General features: G+C 43.2%; 1 protein-coding gene across 1 annotated transcript in view; it reads left to right on the forward strand.

The window, feature by feature from the left end:
- Nucleotides 1-22,770, forward strand: part of POU2AF2 (POU class 2 homeobox associating factor 2) — a 29,513-nt gene extending 6,743 nt beyond the window's left edge. The window contains exons 3-6 of the mRNA XM_075073441.1: nucleotides 8,176-8,285; nucleotides 19,550-19,592; nucleotides 21,352-21,644; nucleotides 22,369-22,770. Of these exons, the coding sequence (XP_074929542.1) occupies nucleotides 8,176-8,285; nucleotides 19,550-19,592; nucleotides 21,352-21,644; nucleotides 22,369-22,770 (848 nt within the window). The remainder of the gene's footprint in view (nucleotides 1-8,175; nucleotides 8,286-19,549; nucleotides 19,593-21,351; nucleotides 21,645-22,368) is intronic.
- The last annotated feature ends 4,738 nt before the right edge of the window (nucleotides 22,771-27,508 follow it).

Consider the following 27,508-nt stretch of genomic DNA (forward strand, 5'->3'; position numbering starts at 1 on the left):
TGTACTGGCACTATTTCACATAGGTAAATTTAGTGTCTACTTATGCAGGACATAGTATGTTGAGCAACAACCTACTGTTCTTGTAAACAAAATACTACAGACCTTGTCCCTCTTACTGCACCTTTCCTCCTACATACTTCCATGTTGAGGCGAGTAGTGTCACACAATAATGATCTCCCAACTGATCATCAGGGCAAGTTTCTGAATCAAGGTATAAGCTACAACATTTGAAAAAGAAACAGTAAATAGAGTTGACGTTGCCTCTTGGTTCACAAAGAGCAGAAATGCAGAATTCATCAGAGTGCATTGCTATCTGCAAGGAGTCTAATACTATCCACCTAGAGACAGTGACAACAGTGCATTAGTAGAATGGAAGCTTCTTGCATGCTAGTAGAGAACAAGCCAAGGTCATTTACTAGGGAGCTATGAAAAGAGCATCTAGCAGGAAGGACTTAATATGGATTGGTAAAGACACATGGATATTCATCTCCGGTCCATATTGTTATTGACTGAAAGGTGTAACCATCTTTGATACTCTTTGTGAAGCTGGTTGGTGATCTTAGTCCACTCCACCAGACCCAATCCAGTGCCCACTGCAGTTCATGGAGAGTATCCCATAGATTTCTTTTACATTTTTTTTAACATCTGACCTTGATTGTGAGCTCCCTAGAACAGGGATTGTTGTTTTCTTACTTGTGTGTACAGTGCCTAGCAAAATAATGCCCTGATCCTAGGCTGGGGTACTGTGCTAAAAGTAATATGGCATTTTCCTTAGCACAGTTTCTCTGGCCAAGTCCCTTTTCCTCTCTGCTATATGGAGACTGCTGATCACTGCATGACTTATAGGTTTTTCATTTTAAATAACTTTTCCTCTATCAACACATGAAATTCCGTTTTCACCCATTCAATGTCTTTTTAATCAAGAGAAAAAAGCTTTGAGAATTATCTGCACTGACCATGCAAATTGCAGTGAAACAGACAGTGGAAGATTTGCATTTAAACAAATCCTAAACAAGCTATTTCAGAGACATCATTAAATTGTAAAAAATACATTTCCGTCAGGCTCAAAGAGAACTTTATTAGCAGAGAATGAGCATTGACTTCATTCTCAATTGGAAAGCTCCTGACGGTTCATTTTCAGAAATCTTGCAGAGTCTGAAAGGGGGAAATTCACAGCAGCATTCAGAATGGAAACTGGTGAGTTTCATTGTCAAAATTTTCCAAAATATAAAATGTATATCTCACCGATGGTTAATTGAAGTATCAATGGTAAAAAACAGGAGAATGGGCACATTATGTGTTGTCTGAACTGAAGCAGAAAGGCAAAGAAACGATTATGCCTTTAAATCGCTGTTTGGTATTTTCAATATTTCAGTATTTTAGCAATATTAACTAATATTTTCAGCCTTCTCTAAATACAATTTAGGATGCTTACTTAAATCATAATGCACTTTTTCAGAACTTACTGGAAAATGGTAATAAATTCTGGTTTTCTCCTCTCTGTGCTGCCAGTTATTTCAGATTTTTAATATCTCAGTGTCAGATCTAGCACAGGGTCAGATCTGGTAGTCTTTAAGGTGCCACCACCTTGTTTTATTTGTGGTTACAGACTAACAGGGCTACCTCCTGATACTTGAGATCTAGCACACTGCCTCACTGAACTCAATGAGACGGATTATGTGAATTGAGGCTATATAGGTGAGAAAAAGTTCCAGCACTGGGCCCTTATTTTGTAGCTGATAAATTAGATAGGCTCTGACCCTGCAACGATTTAAGTACTTGTGTAACTTTACATACGTAAGAAGACCAATTGACTTCAATAGGACTACTACTCATCTGAGTAAAATTAAGCATGTGCATAAGTGTTTGCAAGGTCTTACTTTGTAAATAGAATCACTACTTTAAAAGAATCTTCCAGTATAACATTCATGTGCTTTGCTTCAGTGGGTCAGGGTTAGAGCTAGGTAAACAGGTTCACTTAAATAAGAATCGGTATGAAAATTGGCTTACTCCTTGAACTGAAATTAATCCATCCCAGACTAGAATTCCTTTGATTTTTACAGGAAATACAGTGAAATCAGCCCAGTCCCATCTGAGATATTGTCTATGAAAAGACAATAGTAAAGACAAAATATAAACATTTATATGTATATACGGACATGGGATCTCACACATTTACCAAAGGAACTGACGATAGAAGTCAATCAGTTAATGAAATTCTGGAATATTTGACTATAGAGTCTGTAAGTAATAATTGTTGTCTCTTTTTCAGGATGTGGAATTGGGGTAACGTATTATGGAAAGGGGTTCACAGTATAAGGCTTGGGTTCGCATGGGTCCTTCTAAAGCAAATGTACTGTTGTATGAGAAACACCATCTAAATTAGCCACACACTGATGACTCAGAGAAAGCAAGCTAATACCCAGAGCCCTGCAAATCTGCAGATATTCACTTTATAGCCACAGACCATGTTTGTGGATCAGATGTGGATACAAATTTTGTATCCGCACAGGGCTCATCTAATACCTAGTTCTTACATAGTGCTTTACACCAATAGCTCTCAAAGAACTTAATAATAATAATAATAATAATTAATAACTAGCTCTTCTTATCTGTAGATCTCAGTGTGCTTTACAAAGGACGTAAACATCATTTTACAGATGGGTAACAGAGGCACAGAGGGGAAGTGACTCACCCAAGGTCACCCAGCAGGCCAGTGGCTGAACCAGGAATAGAACCCACGTGTCCTGAATCTGAATCCAATGCTCTACACACTAGGAAACACTGCCTCTCCACAGTGGTACTGAACTATATTAACTTCACAATGATGAGTCAGTGTCATTATCGCTATTTGACAGATGAGGAAAACAAAATGCAGAAAGGTAAAGTAACTTCCTTAAGGTCACATGATTAGTTAGCGTCTAGCCAGGAACAGAACCTACAAAATCCCAGACCAGAACCCCAGCCATGCGGTTATGCTACCTTCCACTATATCACACAACAGTCCCATTCAGCTGCCCCTGCAACACAGCTCATTTATTCCCCCACCCGATTGAATCTTTGGCCAATTTCTTTTGCGTTAAAAGTTTGTAATGTGCTTTCTTGACCTCTTACAGGTCAAGTTTCATCAGTACATAGAAAGACAGACCCATCACGGTCAGAGTGTGTGATCTAGTGACTATTCTGGCAGTGACTCTGCCACTGACATGTTGCATAACTTCAGTCTAGTCATTTCACCTCCCTGTGCTTCAGTTCCCCCCTGCCCTGCCCCCCGTAAAATGGGATTCATTATGCTTACCCATCTTTGCAAGCCATTTTGAGATCCTGAGATGACGGCAGTGCATAGGTGCAAAGCAGAAGTGGCATTATAATACAGACAAAAGAATCATTTGACTGCAGAAGTCCACCAGGTCCTGCATCCAATTCTAGAACACTGATAATTGCTTTAAAGGTATTTAGAAATCTGTTTATAGAATTGTTTGGATTTAAGATCTGCTTTAATGCACATTTGCCCTAATGGCACAAGATTAGACCATCATTGCAATTTATGTATATGGCGCAGTTTGAGGATCAGTTTTTCATGCTGGCTTTGTGTTGTTAAACAAGTTTTATGATACTGTCCCACCTAGCTTTATCTATTTGGTGTACCTGGAGCCTGAGATTGACACTCTGTAGGGCCCGAGGCCCATTTACACAGCTCTGATAGTGTACAAGGTTCACTGCCGGACAGGTGTAAAGAGGACTTTGTGTAAATAAGAATCAGGTTCCAAGTCTTCTGTTGTATTTTGGCCTCATTTATTTAACACCCTAGATGCAATATTATGTGTGGTTTAAAGAATGGCAGAAATTAGACATGGCAAAGACTGAACAGTTAGAAAATTGGGGGAGAAGGGGAGGTAGGGATCCTGCAGAAAATTTAAGGTTTTTGTCCAAAAAAACCCACAAAACAAACAAACAAACAAGAATTTTGGGCCAAGAACCATTCAGTTTTGGAGTTTGTTTTCTGATGAAAAATCAAAAATATTCAAGGAAAGAAGACATTTTTCACAAAAAAAGACATGTCAAGATATGCCTATACTATGCTATTTGGGCACTTCTATTAGAATTATTTTATTAATACAAAATCGTTAATTTAACATTTAGAGGCATATTTATAGAGGTGGAAAACTTTAAGTGCAAGTACTGTTATGTAGATATTGTCCACTTTTGCTGTATTGCCTTGGCATATGTGATCTGTAGTGTGGATACATCATATGCATCAGCTGTTTTATTTTAAAGCTAGACAACTGAAAAATGTAAAATTAAATATTTAAACTTCCTAAAAATACCCCTAAGCAATCAGTTTTAGATGTATACACACAGACATGCATGTAAAATTTTGCTTGCTTGTTTGTTTTTTTAGCAAACTTTGTTTTCATAGCTTCTTGATTAGAAGCCCAAACATACTTTCATTAGAACTAAGACACTTTAGAAATTATTTGCAAATGAAATAATGATGCCTAGGCTCAGAATTTGTGCTGAGCCCAGATCTTGGCCAGGGCCACAGACACTACTCGAATAAAAATAAATCATCACAATAATACAAGCAATGCCCTGTCAAAGAGAATTTTAGACACTCTGTGACCTATGACCAACATAAAGACCTTACACCATGAAAGCCTCAAATTTCACCCTATGTAAGTTTCTATGAGTTTAAATACACCTGTGAATAACAATACTGTAGGTATTAAAATGATAAGTGAGCCAGAATGATGAAAAGCATAGATGTAGCAAGATAAATCAAAATTTTAAAGAGATCAGATACTTCCCCTTTGGTACGTTTGTGTTTGCTTTCTGTCCGGAAACACAGATCTTTTTGTTTTCCAAAGGATTAATTCAAACATCAACTTCCCATTTGTAACATTTGAATAAAAGCCTTTTTTTAAAACTCCTCACTGCTTTCCACAGGTGTGAGCTCTTTATATGGACAGACTCCAATGGAGAGGATAAAAGAGTCAGCTTCATCATTGTACCATGTATCACTGGGCTCATTTACAGTCAAAACACCCAAACAAATGGAAAGTTTTGCAGAGATGTACTGAGGGAAAACCAAACAGATATGCCTCTCCAAAAGTCAGAGAGAGTGAAATTCCCTCCTGTGCAGGCTTCACTGGGACTTAAGTGTTGCCTAGTGGATAGATCACTGGGCTGGGACTCAAGTCCTGGGTTCTAGTCTTAGCTCTGGCACTGGCCTTCTGAGCAACCCTGGGCAAGTCATTTTGCTTCCTTGTGCCTCAGTTTCCCCATCTGTAAAATTGAGCTAATGTAGTTCCCTGCTTTGTAAAGCTCTCTGAGACCCACTGCTGAAAAGTACTATATAACAATGAGGTATTATTAATTTATTATTATTATTAAGTGGTTCATAGGCCTTGCATTGGCTCCGCACAAGGGCGAATTTCATCCTTCAAGAACAGCTTTCCTCAGCTTAACCCAGAGTCTCTGAATATCTTACCACTTCCACCTGGTTTCAGTTCCTTTGAAGAACAGACTATTTTTTACCCAGTCAACTTGCTGTTTCATCTTGATCTGTTCAAGGGAAATGTTTGGTTCAGATTAAAACAAGGAATTAAGTACAAAGGTCTTGCTTGAAATTATTTGCTTTTCTAACCAATCAGATATGCTGGGCCAAGTTACAACCTGCCAATCGAAAGAATAACATAATATAAAAGGCTAAATTCTCTGCAGCTGCAAATTGGTGTTGCTCCCTTGACTTTAATTAACAGGTGTGTTGTAAACAAGACATGAGAACTCATTCTTCCGCTCTACTCTGCGCTGGTTAGGCCTCAACTGGAGTATTGTGTCCAGTTCTGGGCACCGCATTTCAAGAAAGATGTGGAGAAATTGGAGAGGGTCCAGAGAAGAGCAACAAGAATGATTAAAGGTCTTGAGAACATGACCTATGAAGGAAGGCTGAAAGAATTGGGTTTATTTAGTTTGGAAAAGAGAAGACTGAGAGGGGACATGATAGCAGTTTTCAGGTATCTAAAAGGGTGTCATCAGGAGGAGGGAGAAAACTTGTTCACCTTAGCCTCTAATGATAGAACAAGAAGCAATGGGCTTAAACTGCAGCAAGGGAGATTTAGGTTGGACATTAGGAAAAAGTTCCTAACTGTCAGGGTAGTTAAACACTGGAATGAATTGCCTAGGGAGGTTGTGGAATCTCCATCTCTGGAGATATTTAAGAGTAGGTTAGATAAATGTCTATCAGGGATGGTCTAGACAGTATTTGGTCCTGCCATGAGGGCAGGGGACAGGACTCGATGACCTCTCGAGGTCCCTTCCAGTCCTAGAGTCTATGAATCTATGAATCTTAATGGAGTTGCATGGATTTACACCAATGGGAAATCTGGCCCATAATTTATTTCTTTTAGGTTTATAGAACAATAAAAAATGCCCATACATAAACCTCTGAGTGCACCAAACACTTCAACTTAAACATTCAAATGGTGACAACCCAAATATGAATGAACTCAACTAGCTGATAAATCAAAGCAGCAAAAATGCCCCGTTAGCCCCAGCCCCAGAGACACATTCTCAGCCTCCCCACAAAACCCTGTCAAACAAATGCCTTTTGCAACATGCCCAGAAGGTCATCAAGTTTTGAACCAATGAGGGTGGGGAACAAGTGCCAGAGTCCTGGGACCCTCACAAACCCCTCCACCCCTGCGAATCATACTACTTAGCTCTCAGCTAGCATGTTTGATCTTTCTTTTGCAAAGCACTTCACAAAGAAAGGTCATTTTCACCATCCGCATTTTAGGGATACTGATGCACATGGAGGGACATGGGCATGAATTGCCCATGGTCATCCAGCAGGGCAGTAGCAGAGCTCAAAATTGAATCCAGGTCACCCAAGTCCCAGTCCAGTACCCCATCAACTATAATATGCCTGAGGCCTCTCTCAGGTACACAGAACTCACATCCAGTGTTGGTTTGGGTTTTTTTTTAAATGAACTAATAATAGAATCTTAAATATATACCAAACAAACCATCTTTTTCATTATGCAAGGCAGCATACTGCACAGCATAGACTTCTACCCCTTGAGCCAAAGGAGTAACACTTAACTGGTAGCAGTAATAGGCTGTTATCCGCTAGTGGACCCACCACTAGAGAGGGATACAGTACCCACTCTGCCAATGGGGGTTATGCTTTTTAGATATTAGTTACTATTAACTGATGTTATCAAGATCTTTAAATTATCTGGATTTTGTTGAATGTAAATGACAGTCATTCATTGTAAGAAGATAGTAAAAATTTAGTTAAAACACTGGTGAGTGTTAGCAAAAAATGAGGTTATTACCTCTTTAATATATCTGTCTCCTTTTTTTGTCTCATTATTCTGTAATTCCATTGTGATTTGGGCTAGTGATTTCAAACGTGTTTTAATCTGTTTTGGTGGATAGGGTCTGAAATCAACTTCAGGGCAGAATTAGTATGATTGAGGCAACTCTTGAGATTACCATATGATTTATAATTTAAAAAACCAACCTTAAACCCTTTTACAGATAGGTAACATTTTGTGAGTGGTACTAACAAAGATGCATCAGAAAATTACATGAGGATATGGAAAAAACGCAGGTTGTTGCCCCTTGAAAACCCCACATCCTCTATATATGAAGGCTGCAAAAATGACAGATGGAAATTAATGAGCTCTCCATATGTAGCAGCTGCAGAACAAAGTCCATGCCGACTCCTCTGATGGCAGATTCTCTCTGACATTGAGCGACAAGGCTAAGACTAGCGGTCTGAGCACAAGACTAGGAGACAGGAACTTCTTGACCTCTCAAACAGCCCATCCCTAGGGAACAACTCTTTGTTTTAATGGAATTTGCAACAGAGAGAATTAGTCTTCCCCACTGCACGGGGGCCATCATCCCGCCCAGTAACTTCTTAATGAACAAGACCATAAGGCAGGGACTGTTTTTTTGGTCTGTGTTTGTACAGTCCCTAGCACAGTGGAGTCCTGAGCCACAAGTGGGATTCCTAAGCACTATCACAATACAAATAATCTTTGAGGCATACATCCCATCTTGATTTAAAGACACTTGGCAATTTGACTATCCATACCTCGGTAAGCGATTCCATTTATTCTACTTACCGGCTGAATTCTACTCAAACATGCTCCCTTTGTTTAGTTCCTACAGATTACGGCAAACGAGTTTACCAAGGAGTGAGAGTAAAACACACAGTCAAAGATCTCCTTGCCGAAAAACGATCGAGACAGACCAGTGGCTCCCGATTCAGCGTAAGTTGTGTTTTAAACAGAAATGTCATTGTACAGAATCCTCTTGCTTTAAGAGGATTTGCACTGAGCACAATGTACCTGCAACACCGAAGTCTTCACGAAGTTTTGTCCTTAGGCAGCCATCTTGGTATAGGAGTTTAAAACAAAGGATTAAGAGCCAGGAAGATCTTTCAGGAGTCTAATGTAAGATGAGCTACTGTGGGAGGTCAGAAACCACTATCATCAGGGCAAAAAGCAGGAATATTTGTGCAGTTAGGGTCGGATCCAAAGATGTCAATGAAACCCTGAGAGATTTAAATCCCAGGAGGCACAAATCTCACCCACTTTAACTCAACTGATAACACTAAATTTCCAGTGCCTTTCACAAACTTTATATTATGGCCTTCAAAGACAGATTAATGTACCATCATCTATGTCGGACCAAATCGATTTGGTAAAAATGAATGTCCTACCCTAAATGTTATATTCCCTGCGAGTCGTGTGTGGGTGTGAGTGTGTGCTTTATATTCCTGGAAAGAGATAGAGAATCAGCTTGCTGAGGATCCAAAGGCAGAAAACAAAAAAGGGGCATTAACTTTCCCAATGGAAATTCTATAACTGGGTAGCTGTAATGCAATAGGCTTGGAAATTGCTGAATTTTACAGAAACAGAATAGCCTCACATGACAAAACATTGACACAACCTATTTCTCTTCTTTTACCCTTCCGAACCTGATTTATGGCAGACACTTGGTTCCCTTGGGAAGTCAGGGAACATCCTATGCTAGGGACCACTCTGTTCTGTTCTATACTATGCTATATATGTTTTTATACCATGCTTATCTGAGCACCTTCCAGCAGTGCATTGAGCAACATGATTACACAGCTGTCAGGTGTGGTTTGTTCTCTCATCCTCTCCCAAGAAGGAAAAGCATGTGGAAAAGTGTTTTGTTTTGGTTGGCTGGTTGTTGTTTTTACATATCCCTTTTGCTATATGTTTATATACTAGAGAGGGTAAGGTCAAAGAAATGCACCTTGCATTTGGACTGGAAAGTGGCGAGGTTTGTGATAGTCTTTAGTTTCTGGGGCAGTCGTCAGGCTTGGACCGCCCCCGGAGAAAGTTTTGTCTCCCGCACTCTGCAGCTACTGAAAAAGGTAACCTAATCGCTTGGTACAGTGCCAGAATTCTCACTGACTTCCTGGATATGCAGCCGTCATCTCCCAGGATGGGATGCTAATCGTAAAAGATAAGGTAGCAAAGAACTGCTGACCACTGGAGATATTGAACAGCTTCGAATTTAAATCTCCCCTTTTGGAATTTCCGTATCTACGTCCAAGTTAGACATGTCATACGTATGCACTAAAAGATTTCCAACAGAGATGACCTGCTTGAGTTGCCTTAAAGCATTTTCTGAAAATCAGACCCTTTTAAGGTGTCCCACATTGGGCACCCAAAAACAGAAGCTCATTGGTCACTTCTGATAATCTTGGCTATACTTACTAAAGGAGAAGCTCTACAAATCAGGGAAGGACTAATTAGAAGAAACAGCAACTCTGTCTTAACCCAACTAACCTCCTGTTTCTTCTGAATAACTTCTTAGTGGAGATTCAGTCACTAGTGTCTACCTCATATTTTATACCCCTGAACTTGAGCTCTTCAAATTCTTCCTGAGGGTTATCTGTGGCAGAAAGCACTTGAAGACCCCTTTGAAGGTAAAGTTCAGTGGCTCTGGGCCAATTTGCCACAGCTGAGCACCTGACCCTAAGTAATCTGTAACACAGGCAAATGCAGCACCTCTTGCTGCAAAGACTTTTCCAATTTTCTTCCATTTTAAGCCAAATGAATTCAGAGCTATACTTAAGATGCTCCAAATGTGATCATCAATCACTGTCACTCATGCATTCTTTATGGAGCTGCCATTATATATGCTGATTAGACATGGGCATGGATCCATTATGTCATGCACTGCAAGTCAGCAATATGCTCCAGGGGAGATTCTCCATTCAGACACAATGTGTTTGTGCCAGTTTAACGCCACTGACTTCAGCAGTTACACGGAGATAAAACCAGCATCAGACCCTTAGTGTTTAACCCTTTAGAATACACGCTGGGAATCATCCCATGCAACCAAGTCCCTGGCACTAATTTAAGCTGATGTAACACAGTGTCAGGCTACATTTCGCCTTTCTTAATTCTATCCAGTTACTCTTAGTTATACCCATCTTCAGAACCCCAAATAATTGCCTTGGAGTTTAGAGTCTTGGAATAGTTGGACTTTATATTTTTCAGATAGCTCCTGCCCTCCCAAAGATACACACTTAGGCTGAGATTTTGAAAAATGATTAATTCCCATTGGGTAAAGTCCTGGCCTCACAGAACTCAATGACAGTTTTGCCATTGCCTTCCGTGGATCCAGGATTTCACCCAACGTGCCCAAAGCTCCTTGAGTCACTTTGCACATCTTAGCCTAGCTAGTCTCTTAGCCACACAAATTTAATCTCATTTTCATGTTTCACCATAAGTCACATCATCCAGCCTCTGATAAATTTTGTTTCTTTTTTCTGAACTACCAGAAAGACACCGACAACTTGGAGATGACACAGTCTCCAGAACAGGACACAGTATTCCAGCTGTCATCACATCTGATATGATGACTGTGTTGCTAAACTGTTCCCTGGAGGCATTTGCTATTTGTTATTACGGTTATGTGACTGGTCACCTTAGTCAAGTAGCATTATTTCTCATCTCTGACTGCTGGGTATAATTTGACAGATCAGGATGGTACTGTATTATCAAATCACTGAGCCTTTGATTTTCTCAGGGTACGATGGAAGCAGTTTGTGGAACTGGGAGCAGAATGAGAAATGTTTTAGAGCATTTGAAACTTTTTTCCTTTCCAGGCCATTTGAGTCAGGTTTTCACTGTTAGCAAATCTAGGCAGCAAACAGATTTTAAATTAATTTTCTCTCTGTCACATTTGCATCCATTAGCTGCATGTGGCAAAAAACAGTGAAACAAAAATTCAGCTCATAAATTACTTAAAATAAGAATTTGCCACACAAAACATACCAGCTTATAAGACTTGACATAAAGGGTCACAATGTGTAAGAGCAGGCACACCTTGGTGCATACCTGACTTGCATAAGTGCATTGGGCACATGCACTTTTGTGCATGCCTAACTCATGCAATGGCTTTTGTGCAGGCCTGACTTGTGCAAAGGCACGAACGCTTTGAAAAAAAACCTGAAACGTCAGACAATGATTCAAGACGGTCATGCTTTAGCCACTCTTCACTCTGGAATACACAGATGCCCCCTACTCAGTACTTAGAGGCTATGGCGGTGGGTATTCTAGGAAGCTCTATTCTAGATAGATAGGCCAGATTGTAAATGTTTCCTCCCGCCTTATTTGCCATGTTTGTTTTGTATGCAAAAGCGGAAGAGTTTTTGTGTATGTAACTAATACAAAATTACTCCATAGCTAGCTCCTTACAATAAAAGTTATGGAGGTGGGAAAACTTCCTTATTTGCTGGGACAATTCTCTGATTGGTTTGGAAAAGAATTGCTGTGAGAAGAGATAAATAGATAACATAATGTAATATTACAGAGTCTGAGTGAACAGCAGGTGAGTGAGCACGATAATGTATATTTATGATGCGGTGTAATTACATTGCACCCTTTGCATGGATCTGATCTCTGCTCAGAAATCAGTAAACCCTTCCTTAGCCAACGAAAGCTCATGGTCCCAGATGTGTCCTCCCAGGCTGGCCTGATGATTGTCAGAAAGGTTGGCTAATGGTCTGTTGAGTGACATTAAAACTGTCACCCTTCTGCAAGAATAAGTCTTTTATTCTCCAAATGATATAAAATAAATTTGCATTGTGATGATATACAGGGGATTTGCATTTTGATTTCCCACGAATTGCGGCGCCATGTTACCATTTCCTCTGATCTATCTGGGCATCTGGGAAGGAGGCAGAGAGAGCAAGTGTTCCTCTCTGGGGAAAAAACGGCGGACATCTAGTAAATAAATACCACCTAGTTCTTATATAGCACTTTTCATCCATAGATCTCAAAGTGCTTTACAAAGACAAGTCAGTATCATAGTCTTCATTTTACAGATGGAAAAACTGAGGCACAGTGAGGTAAAATGACTTGCCTAAGGTCACACAGCAGGCCAGTGGCAGAGCCATGAATAGAATTCAGGTCTTCTGAGTCTTAGTCCAGAACTCTATCACTAGACAACACGGCCTCCCATGATACATGTTCTCGCTACCCAAAGATGGATCTCCACAAAGGACAGACCCTCTAGCAGAGATTTGCTAAATACTAGGGCTGGCTGAAGTTTTTTTATCAAAATGTTTAAATGAAAAAAAATATCCACCAAAATTGTATATTTCAGTTGAATTTTTCTGGTTTTTCAACAAACCTCATGAAAAAAAACAGATAAAAATGTACAGTTTTAAGTCTGAAAAACAGTTCTAGGTATTTTTGTTGTGAAAAAACAAATTCATGAGAAATTCACGGATAGAAAAAAAACAACTCCCCCCATCATGCTTTTTAAAATTTCTTGGAAAAACTAGTTGGCATTTTTGACAGCTCCACTAAGGGTGAGAAGGGCCTTGCAGCTCTGTTGAATTCTGCTGAGGGTTTTATGAACAGTGAGCTGACCTGCCTCGTTAGCAGGACAACCAGATCCTGTGCAGGAGAAAGCATCATCACTATTATTGTTATTGAATTAGGCTCCAATCCTGCAACTGGATCCATGTGGTTGGATCTACTGAAATCAATGAAGGCCCACGGATCAACCCATGCAGATATATTTGCATAACCAAGGTGCGACTGTTTATTATCTGTTTGGGATCCTCCTTTCACACACACATACCCCACCACTCCACTCTCCCCTCAGTGGATGGAGTGTGTCTTGTTTCATAATGCAAGCAAGCCATGCTGCTGAATAATGATGGTAAACGGAAATAACAGCATTGCTCTATGCACTTTCTTTTGCAGCTCACAGGAAGCATTGCCTAGTAATGTAAATCAATGGAGAACAGAGCCCATACCAAGATTATTAATTGCTTTACAAACTATAGCCCCAGAGTTGTTAAACAGACTCACTGATCTATACTAACTCCTGCTGTGTGAAAGATACAGTTATCATAATCCTGCAGTGCTGAAAAGAAATAATGCAGGGAGGAAATAGACTAATGGGTTTGAAATAATCTGAGCCACACACCACTTGATAAGGAAACACAGAATGAAATCCAAAGTTTAAGCCCAGGCAAATGTCAGTGTCTGTTCTGATTAATTGCCAGGGAGAATATGCTACAATGCCCATTCCAAGAAAGTTAACATCCAAAACCAGGTTAAGCAATTGGTGCTATTTGCCAGCTCTCTGGAGCCATCAACGAGATCAGTCTGCTGAGATGATGTGCAGCATATGGAATTACAGCTCAGATGGGGATTTTAAACTATAAAAATAAAAAAATCTGTAGGGCTCACATATGCCAATATTCCAAGGTGTTTTACATTAAAGACCAGAGGACTAATATGTACTAATCCCACCTGCCCCAAGAGACCCGCTCTCTCCACAGGATACTGCCCTAAAGGGGATAAATCCAAGCCCTCAGGTATCCCCCACATCATAGAAAAGTCAGCACATTCTCTATCAGAGTCCCTTTCTCTGGGAACTCTGTCCCCACCCCTCAAGGTCTGACAAAGCGCACATTTGCTGACTTCCCAAGCACTCTGCAAAGCTGCCACTGATGCAGGGCTGAGGCACTGGAGAGTGGGAGAGAACTTCTGCCTGGGAGGAAGGGGTATTAAACTGCATAGGTCACATGACTGGGGCTTAACTAATAAGAGGGCCAGGTGGGAAGCAGAAGTGCAGTAACGCTAATCCAATTATCTTATTGGCTGTATAAGGGCACCTTGAGCTTTGGCTGGGCATGCTGCTATGGAGTTTCTTTTAAATCAAGATCATAGGAATGACTGAATATCTCAGCCCAGGCAGGTAGAAAAGTAACAGAGGGTATCAGCAAGCTGAATATTTTCAGCGTGTTACGGTTCCTGGTGCTCATACTAAATGTCTAAATGTTCATCCCACTAAGCGTTTACTCAAATGCCTTTGTAAGATGGCATTTTTAAGTTTTAAACTACTTGCTGTGGGTGGTCTAATGACAGCCCAGTGCAGTTTAAAGCAACTGATTTAAAGCTTAGCAGACGTCTCTCTGACCTTAAATTACAAGGTGCTTGTTTATTAATGTAGAAACATTTTTTTCTTATGTACAAGAGGACAAAACAGTCATTTGATTGTTACATTTTCACTAAACAAGGGTGAAATGAGCGGGAGACTGGGGCCACAGGCCTCCACCTTGGCCCCATACCAGATGATGGATGGGCAGCCTCGGTCAAATTTAAGTTAGTGGTGGTGTGGCTCCATACGCTGAATTGCAACACAACTGACTCAAATGTGACCTGCCCACCCCTTCATGATGGAGGGGAGGTAGGCCAAATTTGTGTGAGTGGCGTTGTGACTTGGGACATGCGGTCACAACGCTACCCAAATTTGAAGCAGCCAAACAGGTAACTTGGGCCCCTCCTTAGCAAAATTCTGGTTGCATTCCTGGTAACAAACCCTACCATGGGGTTTTGAATCAGTTGGTTTTCAATCTGGGTCCTATGGTACAAAAGACGGGACTGCTATAACGTGAGTTAAAGGAGTTTCTGGCAGACTGCTGTTTGCACCATAAAACTTGACCGCATTGTCTAAAATGCAAGAACTCAGTAAACCTGGAACTAACTCTTGGATTACAAAGAAGTTTCCTGCCTGCCAAAAAATACATACCATCCAGAGTCAGGCACCTGTTGAACTGAAGGAGATAACGCAAGACTTCAGCTAGTGGTCAGGGCAGCAATCCGAGAGGGTTTTGAGGCAAATGTGTATGTTTAATAGCACCCTAGCTTGGTGCTGAAGGCTAGGCTGTAACTACATGAGTGACTGTGCGCATTTGCTGACTAGTGACTCAGACATGCTTGTCCTAGCCCCACAGGATCGGTGTTTGTTCCGTGCAACACAGTAGAGGAGCAGGGGGCAGTTAAGAGTCACAAAAAAATTACAACTATCCCTGCCTCTCTCTGTCTCTCTTCTCCCAGCCCCTGGCTAGCCCTTAGTTCCTTCCAAGTGCTGTCTCTACAGCACCTCGGTTTCTCCCCTACTGTTACTGCCTCTTTCCCAGTCTGATGAAAAGGTATCCCTCATTTTTGGGGCTAGAACTCTCCCGAAATTGATGCTAGTCTCTCCATTTCATTTGCCAACTGGGCCTTTAGCCTTCAGCTCACTCTTACTCACATGAGTAATCTTTCCTCATATGAGCAGTCTCAGTAAACTCTGTAGGACTATATCAGAACAAACAAGAATTTGTAGACTGACTCAGACCAGAGCTCTATCTTCTCTCCTGCAGTGGCTGGTACCAGCTGCTTTAGAGGAAGGTGCCAGAAACTCTGCATAACCTGACCCCATGGAAGGTTTCTGCCTCTGCCCTCAATAGCTCCATGTTAGTTTAAGCCTGTAGCAGGAGGCTTTATATCCTAGAGAAAGATTACTCAGGGTATGTACATGCAGAAAGAAAGATATCTGAATAAGATTTGCATGGTCAAGTTCTAACCTAGTACAATATAGTATGTTCTCTTTGACAAAGCTCATCAGGATTCACTGGCCAGGATTTTCACAAGTGGCTAGTGATCTGGGATGCCCAGCCAGACCCCCTTTAGGGGGGCTGATTTTCACAGGTGGGTGCTCCACACTTAGTGAAAATCCAGAGCCTTTAAAGGGGCAGAAATTGGGCCCCTCAGAAACTGACAGAGCTAAAATCATTTCTCTCTTTTTGACATCCTAGCCATTGCTTTTACTTTGTGATTTCAAGTATTTTATGTCTACAACGAGCAACACCCCAGATTGACTAAGTAGGAACAGTAAAAGGAGGGGGGAAAAAGCAAATGATTCACTTCCTTTCTATGTTTTCAATATATTCCCCAAAGCAGCTCTGAACAAGTAGGGTAAATTCTGTAAAATACTACACCATGAAACTGCCACAGTATTCCTGCCTGTGGAATACTTTCCTCAAACCTCTTATCATCTTTGGAGGAGCCCATAGGCAGCTGTGAACTTACCGTGTTAGCTAAAGGAAGTCTTAACACTGGCAAATTTAATTCAAATATAAACCTCTAAATTTGGTTGCCTGACATGGCAGGAACCTCCTGTTTGCTCTATGCAAACTGGAAATTGTATACTGCACCGCCTTACAGGTCAAAAGCAGTGGAATAGTTAAAATCTCTCTTGGTGGGGTTGGCTTTTGTTTTGTTTTAAATAGGGTTTAGAAGTTTGGAGAAAGACCTCAATACAAAATATTTGTGTCAGTGCTCACAACAACATGCATCTGAGCTTTGCCATATAGAGAAAGCTGCCTGTTACGTGTTATGCAGAAATCTGCTCGTGCACTTGTAGTAGCAGCATTTATATAATGCACTGGAGGTAATCTGAAACAGAGAGCTGAGGTATAAAATATTATTCAGAGCTTGCTTGACCTCTGCTGAAGTTCAAGTGCCAGATGATATATTTTTAACATTGTGTACCAACTGCGCTGAAGGAGTAGTAGTTAGGTGTTCAGAGGTGCCACTCACTTCATTTGCAAAGAGAGTCCAAGCAGGTGGCCCAGTTCAGAACCTCAGGGAAATGAATGGAGAACTCTGTCAGACCGAAGGTCCATCTAGCCCAGTAGCCAGTCTTCTGACAGTGGCCAGTGCCAGATGCTTCAGAGGGAATGAACAGAACAGGGATGTTGAGTGATCCATCCCATCATCCAGTCCCAGCTTCTGGCAGTTGGAGGTTTAGGGATACCTGGAGCATGAGTCAAACAATTCTCATATGGGCCATATTTTATGGAAACGCAAGACTAAGAAAATGCAGCTTCCTAAACTCAGAAATGACAGTAGAAATGGCTATGAGCAAGGTATATTTACTGCTAATTTGACCATAGGAATTGGAATTGGAATTCCAAGGAGGCAAGATCCCCCTGGAGCATAGTGATCCAGAGCTAATAGAATGGCTAACTCTCTCAGTTGGATGATAAAACTGGTATTCAGTATTTTGCTTTCTATGTTCATTGAAAACTCATGGCCAGCATAACAAACAAACAAACGTTTAGTGAAAAACAAAAATAACTGTTGCAAAATTTTCTCATTCTAGAGTGCATTTGAGTCAATATTTTACCTGTTCTTTGAAAAACTAAAACATGTATTTAAAAAGAAGCATTGGCCCTGCATGTGAGTACCCAGTTCATGGGTCAGATTCTCTGCCCACTTAAGTCATCTCATGCTCTGTGACTGGAGCTGGAGAGGAGCTCCTGACTGCAATGCACAGAGCTTGGCCACCCATTTGTTCTCCTCTGCCCACTTTTGTGCAAGAGGGGACTGTGCAGGCCTGCGTTAATTGGATGGTTACATGCTTAACAGACTGCTACCTTGGTTGATTTTTAACGGAATTCATACACACACAGGCCCCAACCCTGTAGTCAGATCCCTGTCGGATGATCCCTGCACTCATATGGAACCCCGCTGGGACTCTGCACAGGTGTAAGAATTCATCCGTGTGGATCCAATTACAGTATCAGGACTCTCATGTCATCAATCCTGTGGCTTTTCACAACCTACTGTTTAATCTGCCACAGTTTATACTCCTTCTTCCACCCGCCCCCTTTACTTCCATTTGCTAGTATTGGTGCCTGTTAATTTTGTCTCAGCTGAAACAATAAAACCGTGGAAAACCAACCAGGCTCACAGTGCAAGCACTATAGATGGCTGATCTGCTAATGACTTCCATAGAAGGCATGTATGATTAGAATACACAATGGAAACTCTGCTACAGAGCCATAAATATTCCCCTCTATTCATCATGCAGGACAACACCGAGTGCATGTGCAGTCACTCACCTTCAGAGATCATCGGTGTGGTTTGAATTCCAGACCCTTAGTCCCAAAGCACAGATCGGTTGGGTCCCAGTCCTACAAATTTGCCCGAATTGTGACCTCAGCTGTGAGAAGCGAGTGAAAGTTCATAAAGTGTCATAATAACCAATGATGATAAAAGTTGATGGGAAAAGTTACAAAAGGGAGACAGACTGAATTAGTGCAAACAGAAAGGCCTCCTGATATAATTCAAGGACTGTTTTAAGATCATGCTTGGTAAATGAGACAAAATCAGACCAAAAAATCAATGAACCATATTGGTGTGCCAGAAATTAGGTCTACTGATGGACAAAATGATGATAGGACAGGCTATTCTGCCCATCACTCCCTTTTGGAATCCTTAAAGAAAGACTTTGGGGAGAAAAAACTGGCTACCAGCGTAAGCTTCAACATTATGGCTGCCACCCTCACTGTCTTCTGGGACCATGGCCCTACATCATCCTGATCCTGAGAGATGTTCTGCGCAGACTGGACCACAGAGATGGACCCTGATGACACTGCTACCTCCACCAGCTCCAGCTAAATCCTGAACTTTATTTAAAACTGTTTAATGTTGGACAGTGACTAGGACATGTTAACAACTCTGACTTTTTAGGCTCCTTTATTCCATCTAAATTAATACAACAGACCTCCACCCCTTGAGTTAAATGAACAACTCCATTAGCTGGTAGCAGTAGTAGGTTGTTATCCACTAGCAGACCAGCCACTAGAGGGGGACTTGACACACACTTGGCCAGTCCGGTACACATATAGAGCCTGGCTTTCCTTTGTACTCCCCACAGAGAGTAATTTACACCTGTGCAGAGTAGGCATGAAATGCTAGAAATCAGAACAATTTATACCCTCTTTCTACTGGTATATATGACTGTGCATGGTGCAGGGCTATGGAGTATCAGGCACAATTTTTTACACAGAGGATCCTGGACACTGAATCACTTGGGGCTGACTCTCACATGAAGGCCACTTTACACCACTCCGACTGTGTAAAGGACCTTTAGAGTAAACGAGCATCAAGCCCAGTTATCTTGATTTTCCTGTCATTATCAGCATTTGTCTGAGTGCTCTGAAATCTCTTCATAGCCTCCATCTGCTATTACTTTCTCTCTCCAGAGCTTGCAATCTTGTGCCTAATTGCTTCTTATTCATAGCTTCACTAAGATTCCACAACTACATCAAAATGATGCAAAACCCACTTCCAAGCTACACATTTACGCTCTGGATTGCAGAAGAAAATACTTTCAAAATCTCTTTATTTTTTAGGGCAGTGCCAGCACCTCCCCGTCTCCATTTGTCCAAATGTCAGGTGAGTATTTTCACTAAATCATACATGACTTTAGTGTCGGCAATCCAGTGCCATTTCTGTCTCATTCTTGAAAATACTACCACAAAGAACTATGGTGGTGCCACCCAACACTCAGAGAGGAGAGCCACTGAAGGGTTAACTAGAAAGGTATCCTAATGACATTAAATCCCTTCTCTGAAGCCCCAAGGAAAGGGAGACCATGTGAACCAACTCTGAGAGGGGAAGGACAGTCCTGTAGTTAAGGCACTGGATTGAAACTCAGGAGAATCAGGTTCAGTTTCTGGCTGTACCAGACTCCTTATATGACCTTAGACAACTCACTTAAATTGCTCTGTGCCTCAATTTCCCTTCTGTAAAATGGGGAAAATGCTACTTCCTTTGTCCTTCTTTTCTAGTTACACTGCAAGCTGTTTGAGGCAGCGGATGTCTCTCACGCTTAGTGGTATTGGCCCTCTTGGAAGACAGGATACTGGGCTAGATGGACCATTGGTCTGACCTAATCTGGCTGTTCTTATGTTTGTATGATGCCTAGCACAATGGGGCTCTGATCTCAGCTGGGGCCTCTAGGTGCTATTGTGATATGCTGGGATGCACTCTGCACACGTTATTACAGAAGCAGAGACGCAAGCACATTTGCCTAAGGGAGATACTTTCCTAGTGCTAATGGCCCAGAAGGAACCAGCAGTGCTGCTGAGAGATGCCTCCTGAGAGTGGACATGGGGTTGCTGCTAATGTACAGCCTCACACAGCTCCACATTGTAGTAGCAATCGCGGTTTCCCATTGGGCTGTGCAGGAAAGGTGCAAAAGATGGTATGGTTCATTTCAGCAGGGTGTGGTAAATGGATGGATGGGAGCTGGTGGGCAGATGGTTAACCTCCCACCTCCCACACACAAGGTATGAGAGGGGAACAGAAAGGGAAGGAAATGTGGGGGAAGGGAAGAGGCCAAAACAGTTAGTCCCCAGCCCATGGGCAGAGCAGTTCAGTGCAGAGCATCCCAACAAAGGCCCTAGTTCAGAAAAACATCATTTACTTTGCTGAACAGAGGTTGACCTAAACATATGTGTTTGTGCTTTGCTGAATTGCCCACTGCTGGGTTTGCTGAGGTTTAATTGGTACCTGAATTGGGCTTACCTGAGTTTATGGGAGACTGGTTTCTGGATCTTCAACAAGAGTTAGCCAAGTTCTGGTACAACACACACCAAGACTGAGAGAAAGGGGAAGGCCATGCTGTCATTTGGGTTGATAGTTTTGTAGTTTCATAGAGTTTAAGGCCAGAAGGGACCATTAGTCTGATCTGTATATCGCAGGCCATTACATTTCACTCAGTTGAGCCCCATAATTCAGGATAGACTAAAGCATTTTAGTCCTAGGAGACTAAACTGGTTTGTGCCACAGGCAGAGAACAGGAGAAACTGCGGTGTGACCAGTGCCTGAGCTCCCTGCAATGGCAGGTAAATGATTAGGTGAGATCTTCCAGGATGATCCTAGCTTGTGATCTGTGCCCCAGGCTGCAGAGGAAGGCAAAAAAAACCCAGGCACCCTGTAATGACCATGCAGGTAAAAACCTGCCATGCAGGGACATTTGTTTAACGACAGGATTCTCTCCTGCCCTGGGAAGTGGGGCAGATGTTTGTTACAGACAGAGAGGAGAGTTGTGTGGTTTTCAGCTCTGTTGATTTGCCCAATGAATTTTGACTCAGTGGATGGTGACTTTGACATGACCTTTCATTGGTATGACTTCCATCTTTCTCGCCAGCAGGCTCCACTGCCATGTCTGGTTACTATGGAGTTAGAAGATCGTTCATGTCTGATTTGGATTTCCACAACACTAAGCCACTTTCAAATGATGTTTATGCTTCATCCCTGGGGGCAAAGTCCTTTCCGTGTGACTCCTCTGCCATTCAAGGGTACCCGCCGCTACTGGACCCCTATTTCACTGAGGACTATCGCAGTGCTGCCGTAACACCCAGCACCAGCTCCCTTTTCAGCACCTCCTCGCTGCCCCCTCTCCTGCCACCCTTCCCCAATGACTCAGCACATTACTTAATAGTGAGTCTGTGCACTGCTTTGAATTTGGTATCCAGGGTTAAATGGTGGGTTGGAGGCCTGGTACTGGAGCAGAGGGAGCCTTGGTCTGATTCATTATGACAATTCCTATGCTGCTGTGTTCCTGTCTCCTTCTGCCTAGTGAAGCCTCCCCCGCTCTCCCGCTGGGATCTGTCAGTTCTGCTTGTGGGTTGGTGGGAGGAGAGTTGATTGGAAGCGTCACAAAGTTCTCCTGCCCCTACCATCCCAAAGAGAAAAAACCAAGCTCAGTCCCACACCCACAGCTCCTGCATGGCTTATATGAATCTGTATGCTCCACCCTCCCTCTTCAAACCCCACTGGAATGATAGCCAAGGCACTGATCCAGCCGAGCACTTACGGATATGCTTAATTTCAATTGACTCCACTGGGACCACTTGGGGGCTTACAGTTAAAGTGCTTTGCTGGATCAGGGCCTAAGACAATCAAGTCTGATCTGGAACTGGGTGCAATGTAGTTTACTCATGCCATAAATTCTGGCTCTGATTTCCTTAATCACTTTTTACACACTCCTGCTAGTGCCATAGGGCAATACAGAGCTGGCTATGTGGGGCCTAGGTTAGAAAGCAAGAATGGCTTAGCTTGGTAATCTCAAGAGCTAGAAGACCCTGTAGATTAGGTGTTTGTGTCTTTTTGCTCTGGAACATGGCATTATTCTCAACGATCTCCCTCACCCTCTTTCCAACAGAGAGACTCCTGGGAGCAGGGCATGCCTGACAGCCTCAACCAATCAGATGCCGTGTGCTCCGATTCCCTACAGACCTTGCCCACAACTACCAGCTGCCTCACCTCTCACGAAACTGGAACCACTTCCCAGTATAGAAGCTCAAGCTGGAGTTCTGCCATCCCAGGAGCCCAGTCCTACCCTTTGCATGCTTTTGAAGATGTGCACTACATACCCAGTTATCCTGCCACCTCGTCCTATTCCTTTTCACCATTTATGACTGCAGCAAATGACCTACCTCCCAAGATGCTCCACCTCTCATCAGAGGAACCCTTAGATACAACCTCCCTTCACGACAACTCCTCTTGGGCAAAAGAAGATGGGAGTCCAGTCTGGGGGACATATGAATGCCGAAGAACTTATTGAGGAAAGCTCACAGTGGGTGACAAATTAGAATTAACCTTCACCCAGACAGCTGAATTGATTGTAGGATATTTCCCAATAGTCAATCATGGAAAACTGAGAACAGTGATAACACATTTGGAGGCAAAAATGCTAAGAAGAATTTCAGACAAAGGAAATATTCATTTCTAAAATCAGCACATTACTTAATGTTCTGTTTAACAATGTAATTGTTAGGGTTACTGTGTAGCTTGTAGACAACGGTCTCAGTCCAATGCCCAGGGACAGTCAATTTAAAAAGTCCAACGACTTCAGTGGTCTTTAGATCAGTCCCAGTTTGGAAAACAACCTTAGGAAACAGGACCTCATCTTTTTAGTTGCTGATAAACTGTGTCTATTTAAACAACCTTAGAAGATTTCTACAAAGTGATTCTACAGAAAGATAGAAAAGTTATGGAGGGGAAGGATGGAAGCCTTTTCAAATAATTTAAGTTCTGTACAGTGATATCTTACTATCTACCACATACATGTAAATTCCAAATGCCAATGTTATGTAAATATGGGATTGTCCTAGGGTGATAGTTATCGATGGGATAGTAAATAGATAGTGAACTTGGACAGACAGCAAACCAGGCAATGACAAATAAACTTCTGTAACCTGAAATCAGCCATAGTGGATTGCTTCAAGGACAATTATGATTGCAGTATATGAGTGCTTATCTGTTACAGTGGTTTTCATACCCAAATAATTACTATTTGTTATTATTCATTGTGTGTGTGTAATGCTCCAAACAGCTCCAAGCCCCCCTTGTGCTATGCAAATACATAGTAAGTGACAGTCCCTGCCCAAAGAGCTTGTAATCTAAAACCCAGATCCTGCAAAGACTTAACTTTAAACGGATAAAGGGTCCCATTGATGTGTAAATGGTCCCACTGATTTCAAAGGCACTGCTCCTGGGTGCAGAGGTCTGCCTGCATGGATTCAGTTGCAGGTTGAGGGCCAATGTTTTCCCCAAAGCCATTCTAAGTCAGAGCTGTATGGGTATTTCTTGAAGCATAGAGGAAGAGGTGTGTGCATATAAATTATACGATCGTATTTTGAAGGCCCATAATTTTACACCCTAACCCTGTTTTTTTTCCTAATGGCAAGGTCCGTTAAACTCAAAATATCCCTTTATTATTATCTGCATTGTGATACCATCTAACAGTCCCACCCAATATCAGAGCCCCGCTACGCTAGGTGCTGTACGAACACATAGTGACAGATAATCCCTGTCTCAGAGATCTTAAAATCTAGACAAGGGATACAAATGGTAGGAGGAAAAACTAAGCACAGATGGGAAAGCCTGTTGATTTCACTGGGAATGAGGTATCTAAATACTGCTGAGGATCTGGGCCAAAATGACATCCCTAAGATCTTACAGCAGGATACTGGCAGAACCAGGAACAGAGCCCAGGTCTCCGTATCGCAGGCCAGTGTCCTGTCCACTGGATCATACTATCCCTTTAGCCAAGAAGACACTTAATTACTATTTCTTTTTCTCATGTGATGACAATTCAACAGCCCAGATCTCACAAGCAGCCCTACAACAGCCAGCCAGAAGGAGTGGGGCAGGGGAGCAGCATGCAATGGATAAACCATTGTAAGGAAACAAATTGTAGTTTCATGCTTCCAAAGAGATTATAGAAACAGAAGTGAAAAAATACATTTTTAAACTGATTACAAAGTACCTCGGCTGAGTCCCTTTAAAAAGTTTTTCAGAACTTTAAACAATGTGTGTTCATGTGTCACTATTCGCACCCTTGCAAAGAGCCTTGTGAGGTGAAAAAGATATGTGTGCGCCAGGAGCTCTGTGTGGCCACTAGAGGGAGCTCTTCACACACATATGGAACTAGGCCTGTCCCTTTTGTCTGCACAAAGCACATCCATTCTGATGTTTCTAGTTAACTTCTTTGTGTTAGTAGCAACTTTGTTTCCAGAGCCTCTGCTGCTTTCTCCTTTCATGAGGAATGCTCCCTTAGTGTGGCAGCAGGAAAGACGCAAAATCTTAGTTTAGGAGACATCGGATATGGCATCATGGGCTAAATCCTCAGGTCTGTCTGAATTATGCTCAGCACAATGCCTGAGGAGTGTGGGGGAGAGAAGATGGTTTAAGTCATATTTGCACCCTCTCCCCTCACCGATTAGATCCTGGGGGCAGCCAGGGGCATCACGGCTGCTCTAATCTCCACTGGCTGGTAACACCAATCCAGGGGTTGTTACACAGTCAGTGGGATCCCAGCCACACCTTCTCTTGTCCCTACTATGCACTGAACCCAGAGGGGATGGGACCGTGAAGAGGTTGTGTAGAGGCAACTTTACCAGCCAGGGATTCCTTTGCAATGGGGGACTATCCACGTGGCAGCAATGGCAAAGGGTCCAAGACGGAACTGAGGATTTGGCCCACACAATCGGTGACCATTTCAGCAGCTTATTAGAAATCAGTTATGAGCACACCAGGGAGCTCTCCCCATTCTGGCTGCTCACACATTTCAATCACGCACTGAGAAATCATGGCCCCTAAAGGTGTGTAGAGCATTCTCAAGGATTTCTCCAAACCTCCTAAGGGAGAGGGAGGTTTCTTCCCTGACTGACCACAGGAACAGAGACCTCTCTGCCTTTTACAATTTGCTGCATAACCACAAATGGCTAGTTTAAAAATTCAAAGCCTCTGGTACTGTGTTCCAGTGCTGGGTCAGACCAAAGGTCCATCTAGCCCAGTATCCTGTCTTCCGACAGTGGCAATGCCAGGTGCCCCAGAGGGAATGAACAGACCAGGTAATCATCAAGTGATCCATCCCCTGTTGCCTATTCCCAGCTTCTGGCAAACAGAGGCTAGGGACACCATCCCTGTCCATCCTGGCTAATAGCCATTGGGAACTACAATAAACCTTTAAGGGAGCCCAGACCCAAGAATGCAGCTATTACTCTATTACTGGGAGGTGTTGGGCACTGCCCTCCTTTAATATCTGGCCCCAATGACACATGCAGAGCATGTTAGAAAGTGTCCTCAATAATTAGGTATTTTGAAATGCTCAGTAGCTCTGTCAGGTCTCTACTCAAGCTACACATGACAATTCAGAATGCAAACTGGTGACCAATCATCTTAATGCCCAGCAATGCCCCTAAAGCATGAGAGTTTATTAGGTACCCCTCTGCAGCCTTTAGGTGCTCCTACGGTAAGAAAGGGTAAACTGGAGCATCTTTCTTGGTACCATTCATTATTTTTAAGGTTGGCTTGTCATGGCAAAAAAAAAAAAAAGGAAAACTCACAAATTTAGATGGGGAAACAGGGGGGTCCTGCTATGTGGAAGAAACTACCCTTTCATTTGCAGTAATTATTTAAACCCGTCTAACAATAAAACTCCGAGTTTTAAAAAAAATCTCTGCTGAGGGCCAAGTCTTTCCTCTGTGAAAGCCCTCCAAGCTGTGATGCTGTTCACTGCCCTTCTCCAGGCAGGTCCTATCTCTGACCTTCCTTTGAGTGAAAGCTTGTTTTTGTCCCCGCTGCAACCCACTGACTCTAGTGTCTACCCAGTGGGAGTATCCCTTACAGCAGGACAGGTTTGGGCAGAGGCCCTGTATGCGGCTGCTGTAGTTTTGAAGGCCACCCCTAGCACCAGCGCATATCGTGGCCTGGCCTCACAAAGCCCTGCCACGTTTGTGGCCCTGGTCCCACTTCACAGGGCATCACCTGCCCAGGTGGCACCCAGCTGTCCGGGCTCGGCCTGAAAGCGGGGCTCTTTGTTCCAGGGCCAGAAGCTCGCACGTGGCTGGCCAAGTTTTATTTTACAAGGGGCCTGGCCCACCCTTCTGCAGCCGGGTGGGGCTGCCCTGGCCGCAGCTCTAGTGGCTCAAATTCCCTCCTGGAACTTCCTGATTCTCCAGCCCTGTTCAGACCTGTTTGGAAACAACCCTCCCCCGCCTCTCCAGGCTTTGGTGGCGCGTAAACTCCCTGCCCTGCCCTGTCCCCCCGGCTCCAATTCGCCTGCGGGTTACTTTGGGCTGGTGCCACTTTTCTCCTGGCCGGGCCCCTCTACTCACGCGAGTCGGGGAGGGAGCGCCGCGCCTGCCTCCCGCCACCCCCAGTGAAACGGGCTGAGCAGCTGGGTTAACGCGCGGCAGATTTCCACGAGCCCAGGTGCAGATTCTGCCCACCCCGCGGGTCACTCACAGCCTATGCTGCCTCCGGTTCGAGCTGGGGAGAAAGCAATACACCCCCGGGCTTGGGGGAACGCCTCGCACCGCCAAAGCCCCCGGCTAACGGGCCACGTGGGGGTGGTTTTGCCTCCCTGCCGTGCAAGGGACTAGCTCCTGCTCCAGCCATTTTATAACCTCCCATTAAAACCTCGGTCAATTTCCCGTGCGAGGCAAGCGAACAAAAGCCGGGCCCAGCAGCTGGGCCCCTTGCCACGAGCCTTGAGTTGTAACAGCCGGCTACGTGCCAGGGGGGGAGGTGGCCCGGTGCTAGCCAGCTGCAGGGGCTGTGCTAACGCTGATTACAAAGCGCCACCCGGAAAAGTGGGAAATCGCCAGGGAGGTGGCCCCTGGCCACGGAGGGGACTGGTGGAAATATGGCAACAAAAGAGCCTTCGCATCCCGCCAGCACCGAGCTGCCCCCTGAAATTCTGTCACCCAGCTTCCAGCCACGCTCATCCCAGCGCCTTCACTTAGCAGCAGCCAGGATGTGCCATCAGTTCTCACGCCCGCCCCATGCGCAGG

The sequence above is a fragment of the Chelonoidis abingdonii genome, chromosome 18, assembly GCF_003597395.2.
Source record: "Chelonoidis abingdonii isolate Lonesome George chromosome 18, CheloAbing_2.0, whole genome shotgun sequence".
In the NCBI taxonomy this organism is placed as follows: domain Eukaryota; kingdom Metazoa; phylum Chordata; order Testudines; family Testudinidae; genus Chelonoidis; species Chelonoidis abingdonii.